The following is a 19,913-nucleotide window of genomic DNA, read 5'->3' as shown; positions in this document are numbered from 1 at the left end:
CAGAGTGGTTTCTTCATAGCACATTTTCCTCATTTTCCTTGTTCTGCTCTTCTCCACCATGAAGCAGGAATTGAGTTCTTCTCAGAGCTTATCTTTTTTCTTTCTTTCATTGAGTAATGCAGTGTTTTACCTCCAAAACACAATGCAAATTGAATTTTAATTAAATATTAAGCAATTAATCAGGATTATGAGACTTAAGATTGCATTCTTAGCCATGGGACCATCCCATCTTCAGAGGTAAGGATATAGAATTCTGTTCCCATTGGTGGTTAAATATCTGCAAGCTACAATAACACAAGAGTAAATTATAGAAGAGCTTCTCAACACACAAGAGTCCATGGAAACTATTTGTCTTTGAATCATTCTAATAGTCATTTTCCCTCAGATTAACACAGTTGCACAATAAGCATAGCTGCATATGTGTGCACACACATTCATTTAGCTTTGCATCTATACTTCCTCTGAAGGATTTGCTTCAATTATCAGATCCGTTAGAACCGACTATCAATTAGTTACCTCTTTAATGAAAACTGTAATTTATCCTTACATTTGATGTACATGACAGCAATGGTGTGATGTTTGCTTTTCAAATATGAAAAACAAACCAAGGTTTGTTTGGAAGACAATTGCAAGACCATAGCTTTCCATTTTTATTTCATGCTACTTTACTTAAATGAGGCTGAATGCATGACGGGGAGAAGGAGGAAGTCCAGGCTTTAGCGCTTGCTCTCTGTTGTACCTTCAAGTCAATCCTGACTGTTGGTGACCATACAGAAAAGTCTTTACAGTTTTCTTGGCAAGGTTTTAGTTTGGAGCTTAAACTGACATTCTGAAATACTAAATAACTAACAGATACTAGATTGTTTAATGAAAAATATAAGTTGATTTTTCTGTGATTGACACTATAGTGTTGTTCTGACTTAAATTATATGTTAGATTTTATTCAGGTGGCAAGAGATTTATTTTCTCAGCAGCTGGATGAGACTGGTCACAGCCCTGTACATGAAATTGCTAAATTACTAGATTCACAGGTAAATAATATAATTCTTATCTCCAAACAAAAGTGGTGAAGTTTTGATTTAAAATTCCTTGAAGATTCAAATCTTCTAGCTCACTGTGGTCTTTCAAAAGGATGACTAGAAAGGATATTAAGGAGCTCTCATAACAAATTACTTTCAATGCTATTATACAATCATGATTTTCCACACATTGTAATTAACCATTGTACACAATGTACATTTGTTTAAAATAGTCTTCCCAACTATGTTGAGTGCAGAGAAGAGCAACAAAGATGATTAGGGGATTGGAGGCTAAAACACGAAGAACGGTTGCAGGAATTGGGTATGTCTAGTCTGATGAAAAGAAGGACTAGGAGAGACATGATAGCAGTGTTCCAATATCTCAGGGGTTGCCACAAAGAAGAGGGAGTCAAGCTATTCTCCAAAGCACCTGAGGGTAGGACAAGAAGCAATGAGTGGAAACTAATTAAGGAGAGAAGCAACTTAGAACTGAGGAGAAATTTCCTGACAGTTAGAACAATCAACCAATGGAACAACTTGCCTCCAGAAGTTGTGAATGCTCCAATACTGGAAATTTTAAAGATGTTTTTAAGAAGATTTGTCTGAAATGGTATTGGGTTTCCTGTCTAGGATGGACTAGAAGACCCCCCAAGGTCCTTTCCAACTCTGTTATTCTATTCAACTTCACTTGAGGGCAGTAGGTGGAGAAAGCTTATATCAAATAATTGTGGATGACAAATTAGGCACTAATAGCAGAGGGTTCTGCTGCCCTGGAGTTACAGCATCTTCTAGGTGGCTGACTGCCCACAGGCAAATTAAAAGCTTTTTCTTTAAAGGTTCCAGCAATTATTGAAAGCTGACCATTGGATTATAATCTTCACTGGCTTTTCTACTGCTGTCTTTCATGAGTTATTTGTCTTGTTGCCATTTTAATTATAGTTTGTGAGAGTTTAACTAGACCAGTTGTGTGCATATTTATTTATCGGTAGTAAATAAATCAAGCTTGCTTTCACAAATGTAAAAAGCATTGCAAGTTAAACTACCACAGGTAGTCCTCACCCTATGATCACAATGGAGCCCAGAATTTCTGTTATACGTTGTTGCAGAGTACGTTGAGGCACTATAAGACTGGACCTTATTTTACAGCCATTTTTATGACAGTCGTAAAACCAGAAAATGGCAAAAAAGTCACAAATCTCAGTCATGCAAAATGCTGGTAACCAGTAATAAATGTGAGTCATTTGCCAAGCGTATTTATAGTTTTCTAACTTTACAGTATATAACAGAAAGGAGGATTTGTTTGGTAGGCTGAATTAGAAAGCTTAAAGTATTATGTTAAATAACAGACATGTTGTTATTTTTCTGTTATTTGTATCCATGTATTCCCTCAACGTCTGCTTCTGATTTATTTATTTTACTGCATACAGCTTGTATCTTGTGATCATTTGGAAAGACATGAAATGGAACAACTTAGGAAAGAGAAAAATGAAGCTTTGAAAGAACTATGTCAACTGAAGGTGACATTTTGCTTTAATCAATTTAAACATCCACACTAACCTTTGCTTATTTTAAACCTATTGCAGTACTTACCACTTAGTAAAAAGGTGAGCTAAGTGTAGAATGATTAAATAAAATTAGTATTATTTGCTTTCTTTATACCGTAATGTTAAAACTTCCTGGCTATGATACAGTTTAATTCTGTTCTTGCTAGTGTCTCAGTGTCATTTTCGACAGGGAGAAGAAAATATGCAGCATTGATTTGTTCTTCTATAAAGTGCCATAATATATCCATGTAACACCTGCTCCATGAGCTGTATTGGTTGCCAATTAGCTTCTGAGTACAATTCAAGGGCTGCTTACAATTTATAATCCTTTGTGACCTAGGGCATGGCTATCTGTAGAACTGCCTGGCCCTGATATTTCCTACCCATCCTGTATGATGGGTGGGCATGCCCCAGGTTCCATCAATCATACAGTGTCATCCGATGACACAAGGAAATGGGATTTTTCTCTCATGGTGCCTTCATCCTTTCAGATACTCATATGGATCCAATGCCACCTATCATTAAAAAAAATCACTGAAAATCTGTTTACACACACACACACACACACACACACACACACACGTGTGTGTGTGTGTGGTTTTTGGTTTTTTTTTGTGCTGATAAATAAATAAAGGGAGACTAGTATAGATCTATTTCAAGCTATTTAGCTCTCATCAGCTTGAAATAGATCTATACTAGTCTCCCTTTATTTATTTATCAGCACAAAAAAAACACACACACACACAAATATAACAAAGGCAACAGTAAAAATATTGGGTTTCTGTCGTGATGGACTCTTGTGACGAGCCGATTGACAGATGATGGAAGCAGTTAGCTTCCTCCCATAATTGGGGCTTACCAGGGGTTGTAAAAAATCTTATATATATAAACAACAAAGAATGTCTTGCAAAAATAACATTAAATAGTATGTGTGATACATACATACATTATACATACTATTTAATGTTATTTTTGCAAGACATTCTTTGTTGTTTTGATTTTTTTTTATGTTGCACACTGCTTGAGTCATGTGGATTTGGACAACCTTCTTAAATAAATGAGTCCTGTCCCAGCTATTGTTCAACAGTAATTATTTCTGGTTGCTTTTTAATATATGCTAATATTTTTAATCCATTCCATTCCCACTGATCCATTATATTTTTGATATATTGCCCTCAAACCTTAGGGGGTGGGGGGAGGGAGCATGGAAGTTGAATGAAAACACAATTTACTTTAAGTGATTTGCACGTTAAACATAATCCTTGGAGACTACTTGGGAACATCTATGCAGGTTTTTTAGCAACAATATGGGTGTGTTTTGCTATTACCTTCTGTAATATTTTTTCGAGTTCCCAATCTAGTCTGTAGGAATTCCCTGGCAGCTTCTCTTCTACCACCAGACCCAACTTGGCTTAGCTTCGCAGCTCAGACAAGATCAGCCAAGTGCAACTACATACTGAGGAAGTTCATTTGGGAAACCTTTTGTTTTATTGTATTGTGTGAGTTGGCTTGTTTAACTGATATTGCAACAACTTCCATTGTTGCTGCTGTTGTTAAGAGCTCTGAACTTCCTAAATGATGGCCTGCTCAGTAGACTGACTCAAGATAGCTTGCGACATAGACATCCTCATTTAACTTTTATTCAGAAACAAAACAAAAACAAAAAAACAAAAAAAAATATGAATCACATAAAGCTGTGCTTCTTAACAAATCCTGCTACAACATACAGTGTTGCTAGGTTCTGTGCAGCAACACAATTCACCAGATGGTGACCTGTGCTATAAACTAGATTTAATGAACAACTAATTCACCATATTAGAATGCCTTGTAACTTGATAGATGTACTTACTATATGCCAACCTTTTATGCTCCCCTGCACTCATCTAATGCTGCTACCTTTCTTTTAAGTTTCACACTTTTTAGAATACTTTTAGTTTTTCATTCAGCTATCTATTATATCTTATAGCTTTTCATTATCTTTTTTATTTTTTTACTCCTGATGTTTTTAATGCTTTTTTCATGCTTTATGGTTTTTTAATGACTGTATCCCACCTTTCCTATGCTGGCCTATGACCATAATGAAGCTTTGATTGATGCTTCTTAATAGGAAGCATAGATTGCTAATCTTAAACATGTGCTGGGCTTTAAAGCTTTTTAAAAGTGAAAACACTTCCTGTGTGATTGCCTGCACTAAGAGTTAATTTGTTAAGTAATTAAGAAAATTGTTTGATTATGTCTTTGGATACGTCCCCAGGAGAAAATTCTCTGCGGACTTCCAAATATGTCTTCAATGCTGGCAACATGTAATTGCTACTGCTACCTATTCCAGTGACGTATTGTTGGACCATGTGCATGCTAATTTGTAACTGCACCGCTTTAATTTTTAAAAAATATTTTTAACTATGGGCCTCACTGAACCTATTTATGTAAAACTTTGATTAAGTGTAATGAAGAGGGATTGTTTAACCAACTGAATTAATTGTGATGAAAATAAATAGAAGTCAGAAAGCACAGAATCTCAGATGGGGAGGTCCCCTGAGATTGTTTCTGTAAAGACTGGAAGTTGAGAGTTTTTTCATCAGGGGTTTTTAGATCAGACTTTCCCAGTGTGGACAACAACTCTCATCAATAGTTGGCTGTACATGATAGGAATTACTTCAACATATCTGCAAAGCATACGTTTGGAGATGCCCAACCTTATAATTATTTTCACAAATGCTTTGAGGTCCCACGTAGATAAACAAAGCTTGTTTAAGAGTATACTCAAACATACCCAGAAAAAGTGCAAGAGGCACCATGCTGGGGAAAAGACTAGAGGAATTAACAATGGGCATTCTCACAGGCTGTCTTCTAGTGTGGGGGCTGTTTTGTGACTTGTTCTGCTAACTGTGATAGATAGCCTACAAGAGCACCCATAGCATAGTCAAAATGGTCTTAAAAGGGACCTATGGGTATCTTTGGCACCCTCAGAGCTTGGTAGCTTTCTTGCAACCAAGAAAGCAACCAAGTCACTAGCACTGATGAGGTTATCTAGTTTGACTGGCATTGATGGTTGTTGCCTAGTTTGGGTGATAGAAACATCTGCAAGAAAACAACCAAGCTCAGAGAGCACCCTGGAGCCCTCATTTCAAATCTGAGCCACAAATGTTCTCCTTCAAAGACTGCATGGATAGGAGATCACTTGCTTAAACCAGCATGCTGAACTAGTTTGGGACAGAGGAAGAATATGCAACTGTGAACACACAGCCCTAAAGTCCATTTCCCAATAGGAAGAAATGCAGTCACCTTGGTTCATTTGTTTCAGAAGGGAATAGTGTAGGAATCGGGAGTATATGAATTGCACTTGCAGTTCCCCAGTTTTTAAAGCAAATTATTCCATGAAATTTTTAAGTGTTTTATTTCCTTTGAGGAGAGCCCGATTCCTCATTTACTTGCACCACGACTGATGTTTCCATCATAAAAATGGCAATCCAATTAGAAGTTTCCTCTTTCCAACTAAAGTTTGACCTATTATAGTCTTCCTTTAACAATATTGTGGGGAACATTGTTCCTTTTTCCTCTTTTGCCAGCATTTTTATATCTTTTTTTAACCCACCATTTTAAGACATAAGCATTTTTCTCTCAACTACATATATATTACATTGTCATGCTTTTCCCACAAGGTCTCATTCATTAAGATGCTTCAGACAAGAAATCTTTCTTCTTCTTTCTTGCCTCCAGCCTTCCTGATTGATGCGGCACACAGTGATGTCAAGCTGTCAAGTTTACTGCTTTCAGAAACCATTAGAAAGGAAATGTCAATAAAAGTAACAAGCCTGTTCCATTTTTTTTCACAGAACCCAAATATCTTCCTTCATATTTAGTGTTCATATTTGCTGTTTGTTTCATTGAACAATTGCACATACATAATTTTAAAATAAGCACAAACAGCTCCAGGAGGCATTTCCAGAATGAAGTGGAAAAAGAGTTTGTACAGCAGGTTCTGACCAGTTCTGGAAAACCAGAACCTGCCAGTGGAAATTTTGAGTAGTTCAGAGAACCGGTCAATTCCATCTCTGACTGACCCCGGCCCCATCTATTCTCCGCCTCCTGAGTCCCAGCTGATCAGGAGGAAATGGGGATTTTGCAGTAACTTTCCCCTGGAGTGGTGAGGGAATGGAGATTTTACACTATCCTTCCCCTGCCACACCCACCAATAGCAATAGCAATAGCAGTAGACTTATATACCGCTTCATAGGCCTTTCAGGCCTCTCTAAGCGGTTTACAGAGAGTCAGCATATTGCCCCCAACTATCTGGGTCCTCATTTTACCCAAACCACGCCCATAGAACCGGTAGTAAAAAAAATTGAATACCACCACTGATTTGTACATACAGCTAGTCCTCAACTTACAATCACAATTGAGCCCAAAGTACATTTTGCTAAGCAAAACAGTTATTAAGTGTGTTTTTCCCCGTTTTACTTTCCTTCTTGCCACAGTTGTTCAGAGAATCATTGCAGTTAAGTTAGTCACATGGTTGTTAATTGAATCTGGCTTCCCCATTGACTTTCATTGTCAGAAGATCGCAAAAGGTGATCACATGACTTTAGGACACTGCAATCATCATAAATATGAGCCAGTTGCCAAGCTTTGCATGAATTTTGATCACATGACCATGGGGGTGCTACAACAGTTTTAATTTTAATTAACTGGATGGTGGGGAATGGAAGGATTTATACTCCTTCCAGACAGCTGGCCATTCACATTCTTTCAGTGGGTCAGTAAGGCCCCCTGGAGGTTTATCTGTGTCATCAGGGTCACCTGAGTGGTACAAATTGGTGTGGAGCCTTCTTGGAACTGTTGAAAAGACTGTGTTGTAGATTGGAGATAGATGATATTGTATCCCTCCCCCTCTGTTGAGAGAGGGCTGTTCAATTTTGACACTGATGGCCTCTTTGACCCCTCTTTCAAACCAGCAGCCCTCTCTGTCCAAAATATGGGCTTTGTTGTCTTCAAAAGAGTGGCCTTTGTCTTTTAAATGCAGATGGACTGCTGAATCTAATCCTGATGTGTTTGCTCTGAAGAAGCTTCTTGGATGAAAAGCGAAACATCTTCAAAGAAAAACCAGAAAGTCCAGTTGCTTCTTGAAAAAAAAGGGGGGGAGAAGCATCTTTGGGATAACCATGACCTGGATGACTGAGAATCTCCATAGACAAGACAGAGCAGGAAACAGGGGCAGAATCATACTTTGAGAAGAGAGGTTCAGATTTCCGGAAGCTTTGGTTTGTTTTCTAGAAAGCTGAAATCATTTATTAGTTGTTGCTTTAACCAGCCAGATTTTCTTATATCAAAATGTCATGGAATGATGGGAGATGGTGGGGAGGAAATCTCTAAATTTAACTGCTTATCTTTTCTCTGTGTATGTTTTAGGAAGAATTGGCAAAGTCAGAATGTGTGAGAAAACAACTAGCTGAAGAGCTGCAGATTACCAAACAAGTGGGTAGAATATCTGTAATATTAAATTAAGCAATTCAATCTGTTTTTTGCCCCCGCTGAGAGATATTCCTTGTTTCTGAGATATCCATTTTCCATATTTCATAACTTGATTACGTCATTTATAATATATAGATAGCCCTCAACTAACGACAGATCACTTAGGGACCATTCAAAGTTACAACAAATCCCGGAAAAGCTACCTACAGTATGGACTCAAAGTTCTGACGTCTGCCTCTGCACTCGCCCCAATGGTCATGTGACCACATTTGGGTGCTTGGCAACTGTCCTGCATTTACAGCCATTTGAAGCATGTCACAGTCACATCACTGCAATTTACAACATATTTGCAAAATGTCCCATAGTAAACAAGGGGTTCACTTAACAACCATGGCATTTGCTTAACAATTGTTGCATTCATTTAACAACTGTAGTCTTCATTTAACCACCTCCATGTTGTTGCCACAAAAAAGATCGTAAAATCGGATCTGGTCACATGATGAACTGCTTTACGATGGTCACAAGTTACAACCAAAATTATGGGTTCAATTATGGTTGTAAGTCAAGGACTATCTTATAAGTATCATCATCATCATCATTTTAGCCATTATCTATCCACTGCAGGATGAAGGCCTCTTCCTCATGTTTCCAATGAATATGGTCCTGAGCTTTCTTTTGCCAATTAGGCCCATAATACTTGCAGAATATATAGTTATAAGTATATTGCTTAATAAAACCAAAGTCTCACTTTTTACACACAGAAAGAGTTCATAAGTTATTCCTTTCTGACCATTTTTTGTTTTTACCCAAACAATGAAGGTGAGGTAAATAATTATGAGATGGCTTTTCCCAAAAAAGCGCATTCAGCTTGAATTCTGTTATCTTTTCAGGGCTAAATTCTCTTTTTTACTTTCTTGCCAACCCTTCAATTGTTAGTTTTATGTGGCAAAATATTCTAATTATTTTTTATCTCTTCTGTTTTAATTTCTTCTCTGTAATGTTATAGTTATTTAGTTCGTAATTATTTAGTAATTTGTTGACTTTAAATCTTTAAATTCCTTACCTCTCTCTTTTTCAGAACTTTGTCAGTTTCTCTAACCATGACTTCTCCATTCTCACAGCCCATCAGATTATATTAAGTGTATTCAGAATTTTGTTCATGCGAATTTGGCAATATGATTTTAATGAAGTTCCTGCCAAATAATAATTTGCCATTTTTCCTGATGCCTTACTTTGTCTAGTAGTTCTTATTTATTTATTTATTTATTTATTTATTTATTTATTTATTTATTTATTATTTAAATAAATATGCTGTGGTGGCACAGTGGTTAGAATGCAGTATATGCGGGCTGACTCTGCCCACAACCAGGAGTTCGATCCTAACCAACTCAAGGTTGATTCAGCCTTTTATCCTTCCGAGGTGTAAAATGAGGATTCAGACTGTTGGGGGCAATATGCTGACTCTGAAAACCGCTTAGAGAGGGCTGTAAAACACTGTGAAGCAGTATATAAGCCTAAATGTTTTTGCTAAATGTATATGGCCACCTACTCAATACATAATTCTGGGTACTAGCAGTCCATTAAAATAGTTAATAATAAAGATAATTTTAAAACATCACATTGTAACAGGGTGATACAAAACATATGAAATCACAGCGCCAAGGCAACCTCACCAAATAACTTGGTCCAATGCTCAGGAGAGGAACCAAGTCTTCCATGTCTTGAAATAAAAAGGCCAACACAGCGAGGCCCACCTGAATCTCCAGGAAAGGTTGATCCACAGGGAGCATCACAACACAGAAGATGTAGCACTGTTTAATAGAGAGGACCCAAATCCTCTCAAAAGGGCAAGAAGAAACAAGGAGAATGGGAGCCCCTCTTTCTGCAACTGTTAACAATACATGTATTTGCAATGCTTTTGGAGTCTGTTTTTCCGAGCTGTTTCTAAAGGAGAAAAGATGTATTCAAAGGAACTTTACACAGTCAAAACAAAATGAAAGTATCGACTTAGCTTGAATGGTACATTTTAAAAATAGAATTTGATTCCCTGTAGGAAGCCAAGGCATCTGTGGAGGAGGCGAGAACCTTGCGAAGCAGAATCCATCTCGCAGAAGCGGCTCAAAAGCAGGCTCGTGGAATGGAACTGGACTATGAGGAAGTAATCAGTTTGCTGGAGATAGAAATCACCAGGCTGAAGGGTCAGCTTGCTGATCACGGTGGCCAAAATAAAGTAAGCACCTCAGTAGTCTCTAGTAGAGTTGCCATGGTTTCCTTGCTGTTGTCAAGTATCCTGGTTTTCAGTTTTCTTCCATTTGTTCTCCTAAAATAGGTCACTATTTGTCTTGTGCGATTCAAGAGCTGGAATTAACGTGTTGTGTAGGGAAGAGGGGCATAAAAGCTATGAACTTTTTCTTTTCTTGAGAGAACTGTTTTGAGTGGCAAAATATGAACTTTGGCTTCATTTGGGTTCCTGGCCAGTATGGCCTAGCTCAAGCATACATACAAGACATGGAGCATATTGCATTTGTATTTGATCTATATTTTAACCATACAATGGATAAAACAGCTTTATTTTTATGCGGAAACTAAAATTACAGTCCCATAAACATTTAATTCAGTCTGAGTTCCAGTTAGCTAGGGGTCTTTAGTTTGGATATTTATTTTCATTATTTTATATAAAACATTTATAACTTGCCTAATTATGTAGAGGATTTTATGATGGTTAATAGGGAGTAAATATAGAAGTTGTATAATTACTATTTTTTTTATAAATGTTTAAAAATTAAAGCTTTATTTCAAGTGCTTTCTTTTTAATGCTGAAATTCAATTGCAGCTGTGGTAACTAGATATTCTATTTGATTGGTGCATTTTCCAGAAATGATATAAGGCTTAAAGCAAAATCAATTAACTTGATGTTGTAATTAGTAGAAATAGGCTACAACCCATAAGTTCAGTTTACTATAAATTTTATTTACTTTAGAACAGACCACAAAGAGTGAAAGATCCTTCACTTTCCCCAAAGAATTATGGACTTTCCAGCATACAAAAGACTAAAATAAAATTCATTTCCAGCTTGAGAGCTAAAAGTAATTTTGACTCTGGAAGGAAGGAATGGGGTGAATTACTTAATGACCACACTGATTTGCTTAATGCCCACTGCAAATTCATTTTATGAATTGGAAATTTAACTGCAGTCTTAAGCACAAATACCTGCTATTGGGTGGATCTGAGTAACATGGAAACCTGAAATTAATTATACATGAGGAATAGTAGCAAGATTTTAAAATACATAATAAGTGGAGGCAATTTTTATACCGTCAGCTACAATATATTTAAATATAAAGTTGTAATTTTGGAAGAGGGGATATTGTAATGTTTTTATCTCAGGATATCCATGGCTAACATTTATATAGTATGCATGTCAAAACAGGCTCCTAAGTTCATTTTATTACACCCAAGCTTGAACAGTGCCTGAAGGGAGAATATAGAGAGGAATTGTTACCCAGTTTAAAACTGGTTCAGCTCTTTTCCTCTTGCAGATTGCTAAAAGAAAAACAATTGGTTTGAGGGCAGAGAAGCAAAAATCTGCCTTTTCCCAGCAAAGCGTGGTTCACACAGAGCAGAAGTAAATTGTTTTCCTCCGCTCTTCGATAATCATTTTGTTGTCTGAACTGGAGGATCAGATGAAACAGCTAAGCTGACTGTATACCACGTAGTTGACCACAGGCCACTGTCAAACACTATCCACTCTATTAATAGCTGCCGCTCAGTGTGGCTGCCTTACTCTGCTTGTAGAGGAAGCCCTATTTTTTCTTCTTATGCTTGCCACTGATATATGTACAACCCAGTTAGCTAGTGTAAAGTTAGTTTGTCATCCCTCCTCCCGCGCACAGTGCACCAGGGATAGGGACCTAAGCGCTGAACAGAAAGAAGTAGCATTCTAGGCTGTCAGGACTACACTGTCTGTCTAGCTTGTGTAGATTTTCTTGACATTGTATGCCATATGCTAAATAATAAACAACCCATGAAAAGGAATGTATTAACAAATTAACCAGTGGAACAACTTGCCTCCAGAAGTTGTGAATTCTCTGACACTGGAAGTTTTTAAGAAGAAATTGGACAACCTTTCTGTCTGAAAGGGTATAGGGTTTCCCGCAATATTCTATTGTGTTATGTTGTTTTTCCCACATTGAACAGTTTGTTCAGGATTACAAATGAAGGAAATAATTAACCAACTTTAAGGACACTGGACTACATATTTAAAGAAAAAAATGGATCGGTTTCCTCAGTATTTTAATCATCTTCAAATTCACTTGACAAACACCTCCCCCCCCCCCGGGCGCAATTAGAAAATCTTTTATTTTGCAATATCTCAGGGTGCTAGATCAGATCTTGGTACAAGTAATGCCTTTTTGTTCCTTTGTTGACAGAGTTAAAAAGAATCTCCCTGCCCTGATATTTGTATTCTCTTTTTAATATTGTAGCCTTTTTGTTTTTATTTAATTTCTTTCCTAGGAGAGTGTGCAAGATTTAAGGAAGAGGGTTACTGTGCTTGATTGTCAGTTAAGAAAATCTGAAACAGCCAAGAAGACCTTTGAAGTGGCAACTGAAAAGTTGCTAGAATTTGTTGAGGTAATGGAAAATTCATATATTGTTTTTCCTTAAAGGGACTAGAGTATGTTGATTGTTTACCTTTTAAAAAGATATGTTATTAAAAATTATTTAATTGCACTATTATTAATGGGTTGAAAACTTATTCTTCTTTTCAGTAAAACAAAACAAAACCCAAACCTAACAATTCAGAAAGCCGAACTACAACATCTCTGAAAAATTAAGTCCCTTTGTGAACAGACAAGTCTCTGTTTAGGAGTTAGACACTATGAAAGGATTAAGCGCTTTTTATATAATTCAGCTATTACTATAATCTAGGGTTTGTAATTTAAGGACCACAAAATTGTAAAAATAGATTTTTTTCACATTAGACATTTCTAGATTGTCTCAAAAACTCAAACTCAAAGAAGAATACATTGAATGTTTTTCTGATATGAACACGATGTTTAATACCATAATAAGAAATGCTTTGGCTTTTACTTTGTTATTGTTAGTTTTTAACTTGTTTAGTGGTACAATCCGTGATGCCAACTCTAAAGGGATGTGGCTAATGCTGTTGGGTTCCCTTTCTTATCTGCCTTCTGTATTAATGGTTGCTTTTCTAGCAGATCACCAGGGAAGGAAGAAGAATCCCTGACATCCAATGCATTTTTTTTCCTTCCACCCCTTAAGAAATCCCCAAAGACATTCATTAACAATATTCCCTCTCTAGTTCTTCCATTATTATGTCATATAGTTTCTCATCGATGTAGAAGCTTGGGATAATCTATTTGGTCAAATAATATGAGGGAAGTCTTGTTTCTTCTCTTTTTGATTGCATCTCTTAGATACTGCCTTAGAAATGTATTCATTGGAAATGATTTGGATAATATATGGTGATAATTTTCATTAAATCTCTTCCCTACTTTTATTCCCATAATTTGAACAGTGGACTAGAGCTATTTCAAGGCATTCTTCTAATAATAGCAATAACACTTAGACTTATATATCACTTCATAGTGTTTCACAGCCTTCTCTAAGCAATTTACAAAGTCATGATATTGCCCCCAGCAATCTGGGCCTCCGAAAGATGGAAGGCTGAATCGAGTCAGGATCGAACTCCTAGCAGTGAGCAGTGAGTTAACCTGCTATACTGCATTCTAACCACTATGCCACCATGGTTCTAGGGGCCATGGGGGTAGGATGGAACAGAAGTTGGCAGAAGCAGTTTGAGAGAGGGGTGATCTTGTCCATATCTCACAAAGCTAAGCCTGTCTCCAACTTTAGCTATTATGCAACACTATTAGGATTGTTGGCAAACTACACCATGACAATTGTAGATTGGATGCTGATTTGCATGCCTATCCTGATACAAGAGCAGAAAATTCATAGGCATCTGAAAGATAAGACTGTTAACTGATGCATTGAAGGCAACTGAAAGAATCAAGAACCATTAAGAAGAGTACTAACTGCCGTTGATTTCAGAAGGGTGTGAATTGTTACCAATCAAGCTAATATACCTTAAGAGGCAGATTTTCAAAATGCAGACTTGGAGGACTAATGATTATATAACCCCTGAAAGAGAAAGTCATGCTATTTTGTCTTTTGGACATTGTTATTTTATTTATTTTTCTTATTTCTACCATTTGCCTGTAGACTGTACCTGAAATGCTATTGCATGGCAGTAGTCCTCCAGTCACTTTAAGGTAAGAAATGTGTGCTGTTGAAATTGTCTTGAATTCATACTTTTAACTCTGCTAAGAGGGCAATTAATCCAAGAACCAATTCTTATACTTTGATACTGTTTGCTTACAAACCCCATACAAAACCTTTTCTGCAGATTTTTTAAAATTAGCTTTATAACATTGATATGCAGAAGATTCTGTTTGATGAAACAAGAAGTCTTATTTTGATATGGATAGGTATTTAACTCTACAGAAATAGCTGATTTGCCCAGGCTAAACAATTGAGTTTGTTACAATCTGAACATGGTTCTCAGTTCCACTCACCCATCAATTGAAACTTTTGTATTCCTGTTGAAACTTGTTTACAGGGATTTTAAGAATAGAATCAGATTTTAGGGTTAGAATCTATCAGAACACTAAATATAATCCACCTTCCCTTAAGATTTCACGGCAGAGAGATGTGGATATAACATTATGTCATATTTCCATTTATAAAATTATACATGACTTCTACCTAATTAATAATCTTTCTCACCTATTGATATATATCAACACTGTCATGTTGATTTCTAGCTCTCAATGTTCTATTGCAATCTACTGCTATCATTCATTCATTATTCAATCTTATTTTGGCCAGCAGTAAATATAATTCTGGTTTAATCATAATACTATGTTAATCCACAGTATCATTTGAATTGTTGTATTAATTTGCACCCAAATTCCTGTACTTTTTCACAAGTCTACCATGAATGGGGAATGGTACAAAGTCCTCTCTTCGTCTTCACACTTCCAATGCTTACTTGATATTCTTTTATACATTTTAGACTGTAAATTGGGTCACATACCATTGGTACATTATTTTATAACAGTTCTCTCTTAAATTATGACACAATGTAAATTTTAACACCAGTTTCTCACATTTTCTGCCATATATCCATATTTATAACATAGCAAAAGTTTGCAGCCTACTTCAGCATGCAGTGTTTAACCTCTTTGTCCTCTGTTTCAAAAAATGGTATTAATTTATTTTGAGAAATCTTTCAGCTCGGAATAGAGTGTTCTGGCAAATCAATCCTTGAATACTCTAGATATAGATGAAAATGAAAATGCATTTAGTGACCAAAACCAGCCCCCCCCCCCAACCCCTGGGCCGCAGCCCATTACTGGGCCTTCAGCTGTTTGGAACTCGACCAGAGAGATAGCAGATAAGTGTGTGTGCTTCCATATTTGCACAAACAGTGGGCAGGCACATATGTGTGTGGGCGCTCCATTTGTGCCAGCAGCAGGCGCATGTGTCCCACCGCTCACACAGACCCATTTGCAAAGGTGGAAAGTTTGGGGACCTTTGATCTAAACAAAAATATTGCAACAGAAAATGCTTTGTTCTTTTTTCTGATCATTTTATCCAGTGATAGGAAAGCCACGATCTCTTCAAAAATGCTCCTTGCACATCTGGGACGGAATGGCCACACTCTTGCAGCATCTCTTGCCACAGAAGCCAAAGAACTTGCTAGATCTGTCCGGGCTATTCTAGAAGCAGATTGTGAGTTTTATTAAATTATTTTTCGTTTTCCAACCTCTATTTTCTCTTCGTTTTCCTTTCTTTTCTACCCCACCCCCTTTTTTAAATTCTTTTTTAAATGTTCCTAAAAAAAATATTTGGCATTTTTTGTGTTGTGCCATGTGGTTTGTCAAAAGAAAGGAAAATAATCATCCGTGAAATGTTCAAATGGTGACAGATGTAATAATTTAGATCAACTGTATAATATATACTTGGGAATGTGGAACTACATAATTGAGAAGAATGCTTGGTGCATGCATTCTCAGTCTATAATTGTACCTATTCTTGTTTAACTGCAAACATGCAAAGCAAAAACTAAAAAGAGCAAATTGTGATTCAAATAGATGAAGCTTTCAAATTACATGCTAATTATCCCAAATGTTGTTTCTGCCAGTAAGATAATGTACATAGGAAGTAGTCACGTCTTCATAGTAAGCAGAACTGTAAAATAGGGTTATATTTAAATGTACTGCATGGATGGAATGTATAACAAGACCATTCTAAAAATTTCTGAGGTATCATCTTCAAGAAGACACATGACCCCAGTTGGCTAAACATTATTAAAGAAACTGCTTCTGAATTTATATACAGGTAGTCCTTGGAGCCTGTCCACTACCATCATAAGTCGGGATAGTCATAAAGCAGAACCAAACCGATTTTACAACCTTTTTTGCGATCATAAAGCAAATGTTGCATTCGTTAAGCAAACCAATTGTTCACTGTGGGCTGGTTTTGCCAAAAACTGAAAGTAAATGCTGTTTTTGGCAAAAACGTTGTCACATGACTGTGGGATGCGGCAAACAGCCATAAATGCAAGCCATTGCCAAGCAATCAAAATGCAGTCACATGACTGAATATGGAGCCCAGTCATCGGAACTTCAGAACCGGGTTGTAAGCATCCCTAGGGCAGCCTGTCGTAACTTCTAACAGTAATTAAACAAATGGTTGTAAGTTGAGGCCTATCCATAAGTTGGTGTTACTCACTTAGTTACAGAGTGAGTTGGAACCAGTCATCTGTAGCTGAAACAATAATCCTTCCTTTGAAGCATATTTATAGTTATTTTTCATTGTTACATAAATAAGCAAATCTGTTGTGTTAATTGCAATATTGAGTTAACTTTAATGTGTGAAAAACCAAAGCAGAGACTTTTGCCCCTTAAAAGGTGTGTGTCACTGTAGCACTCTATGTATCTTCTTTAAAGATACTATCGATTTGACTCAACAAGATAATTACACCAATTTAATAATGTCAGCTTTCTTTTTTATTCTAAAAAATATCTGAATTGTTATGGCAGCACTCCTATAAAGAAACTACCGTAGTTTAACTGTGATGAGAACTTCTTACATAGATCCGATCCAGTCCTATCTTTTTCCATTGTGACTACAGAGAATTATTGGGATTTTTTTCATCAGCTTCGGATTAATGAGTTTCTCTTGCTTTCTATGAAGCAACAGATTTGGGTTAAATTTAAATGTGATATGTTAGCTTACATGTGTTGAATCAAACTAGGGTTAAGGATTCAAATGACACTATATTTTGACATATTAAAATTGGAAATAACAACTTCCAAGACTTTTACTATATAGGAAGGAATCTTGTAATAACATAGATTTACTGTATATCACTAAGTCCCTAACTATGGGATATTTAGTTTTTTCAGGCAATGTTCTATAAACCAAATGCAATTAATATTTTACTTAATGAGGAATGGCAATATATTCAGCATTAAGGAAGCAGCATGATTTAACAATACACACTTTCCCTTGGCAACTACCTAAATATAAAACGTCCTTTCTTTTGTTTTTAGTACCGTAGAAGATACTATATTTCCACAGGCATTTATAAGGAAGGAATTGAAGATCTGTTCTATTAGCTAAGTTATTCTGGAAGAATTTGCTTAATGAGTAGCATCATAAATATTTTTCTATATTTTTATTTTGGAAGTCATTTATATGTTGGACATACTTACATAGTTCGTTTAGGAATTGGTTACAGTTTCAAATTGTGATGACCACAGTTTCAGGAAAAGAATAATTCATCTTTTAAATTTGTGTAATCCTAACATACATAGAGATACACACTGTCTTAGTCATCCTTGATATAATAATAACATTAATTATCTATTCCCTTTCAGTCTGGAAAATGTTGTTAATGGTATTCAGATTTTAGAATCAAATGGGAAGAATAATAGTTGACCTTGCTGATGAAAGGAGCATGGATTTTCTAACTCAAACAAGACCATATAATGTATTATTCAAATTATTTATGGAGTACTGATAATGCTGCCAAAAGGTTAAATGCTTCTTCTTTCAAATGTATATTGCAGTGCTTTGAATTAAAACTAGATCAAAGCAAGTTGAAAAAGAGCTTATACTTCTATAAGAAAATGTCATAGAGAACTCACTGAAATAATAGTCAATTTAAGACAGTATCTCATATAAGTTTTTATTATGGCAGAATGATTGCAAAGCGAATGTTATGTAGGGCACTGAATTTCATGGATCTATAATGACAAGAATTTTACTTTGGCCCAAACTTTTTGGAATAATCTGAAAAGTACACACAGTCTAAGTGCAACTTCTGTCCATTTTCCACACTTATCCTGATTGATAGGAATATGAAGATTGTAGGAGAGAGTAGGACCTCAGTGTAAAAACATTTAGAACAATTAGATACAGTATAAAACATTTTCTTTCCTAATTTTCAAAGATGCTACAAAAGTAGACAGCAGGGTTATTAAAAAAAAACACCTTACAATATGCATTTTTCATGAGTCCCAGCACCTGTGTTCACAATGACAGGTACATAAGGTACATAATATCTAGAGGCTAGGAACAGAGGGAACTATAACAATCAAGATTTCCAACAACTTTTTATACTTGTTCTACATCTTTATGGCAGTATCCAGGGAATAATAATCCTAAATGATCCAATTCTTTTATTCCTCTTGTTACCACATCCTAATAAGTAAGATGAAAGTGATTATGGAGAAAGCTTAGATTGGTTTGCCTGAGGTCCTGTCAAATGGAAGCAACCTGAGCCATTTGTAAATAGTGAAAGGCTGTAATTTTAATGCTTACCACTTATGTTACAAGAATCTCACCAGACTGCTTGCCTTCCCTGGGAATGACCAGATAAGGCTCATGGATCTTGGGGGAGCTAAACATGATGCCATTTGCAGCTATACAAGGACTCTAAGCAAAGTCCTCACTTGACCCCTTCCTTCCAGCTTAGTTGACAGTTTCCCAAAATGGCCGCAGTTCAAGCTTGGTTTATTTTTCTGAATATTTGGAGGATGATAATTGAATACATGCCATCAAGTCACTGTTGACTCTGAGTGACCACATAGGTGTATCTTCATCAAGATGATCTGCCTCCAGCCTTGTTCTTCAGATCTTCCAATAGTGCACCACTCACTACTATAATTGAGTACATACACCTTGCTGCTAATAATTGTCTTCACTTTTCTTTATCTTTCCTGGACTTTTTGAGGAAACTGGGCCTTTGCATAATGTGTCCAAAATATAATAAACTAAGCTAGCAATTTGTGCTTCGAATGAGAACTCTGGATTGATTTGTTCTATTATCCATTTGTTTGTTTTCTTAGCTATCTATGATATTCTCATGAATGCTAACAATCTTAATATAGATCACTACATCATTTTCAGTGCAAAATATGCTTATATGGAAAGATATCATTGACATATACATAACATGAACATCTGAGAACTTCAGAGGAGTCAAGTGAGCTTCAATAAAATTACTGAAAAAGTCCACCTGTGGACTACTGTATTTTTCAGACTATAAGACGCACCAGAGTATAAGACGCACCACGATTTTGAAGAGGTAAATTAAAAAAAAAGTTTTTGCACTCTGCAGGCCTCCCAAACTCTCTGCATGCCTCATTTTTTTGTGAAAAACAAGACATGCAGAGAGTTTGAGAGGCCTGCAAAGTTCCCCTGGGGGCTGGGGAGAGCAAAAACGAGCAAAAAAAGGTCCATTTTTTGCACACAAAAAAAAGGGCATGTATATGCTTTGTGA

General features: G+C 36.3%; 1 protein-coding gene across 3 annotated transcripts in view; it reads left to right on the top strand.

The window, feature by feature from the left end:
- STXBP4 (syntaxin binding protein 4) overlaps positions 1-19,913 on the top strand; it is an 83,727-nt gene that overhangs the window by 34,214 nt on the left and 29,600 nt on the right. For all 3 annotated transcript variants that reach the window (XM_087710335.1, XM_087710334.1, XM_087710333.1), the window contains exons 15-21: positions 937-1,031; positions 2,447-2,536; positions 7,973-8,038; positions 10,089-10,265; positions 12,551-12,667; positions 14,282-14,331; positions 15,720-15,853. In XM_087710335.1, the coding sequence (XP_087566461.1) occupies positions 937-1,031; positions 2,447-2,536; positions 7,973-8,038; positions 10,089-10,265; positions 12,551-12,667; positions 14,282-14,331; positions 15,720-15,853 (729 nt within the window). The remainder of the gene's footprint in view (positions 1-936; positions 1,032-2,446; positions 2,537-7,972; positions 8,039-10,088; positions 10,266-12,550; positions 12,668-14,281; positions 14,332-15,719; positions 15,854-19,913) is intronic.

The sequence above is a fragment of the Thamnophis sirtalis genome, unplaced genomic scaffold (assembly GCF_051295495.1).
Source record: "Thamnophis sirtalis isolate CommonGarterSnake01/CBP01778 unplaced genomic scaffold, rThaSir2_p1.2 scaffold_3, whole genome shotgun sequence".
NCBI lineage: Eukaryota > Metazoa > Chordata > Lepidosauria > Squamata > Natricidae > Thamnophis > Thamnophis sirtalis.
Note: the sequence above shows the minus strand (reverse complement) of the source record. Positions and strands in the feature narration are given on the sequence as shown.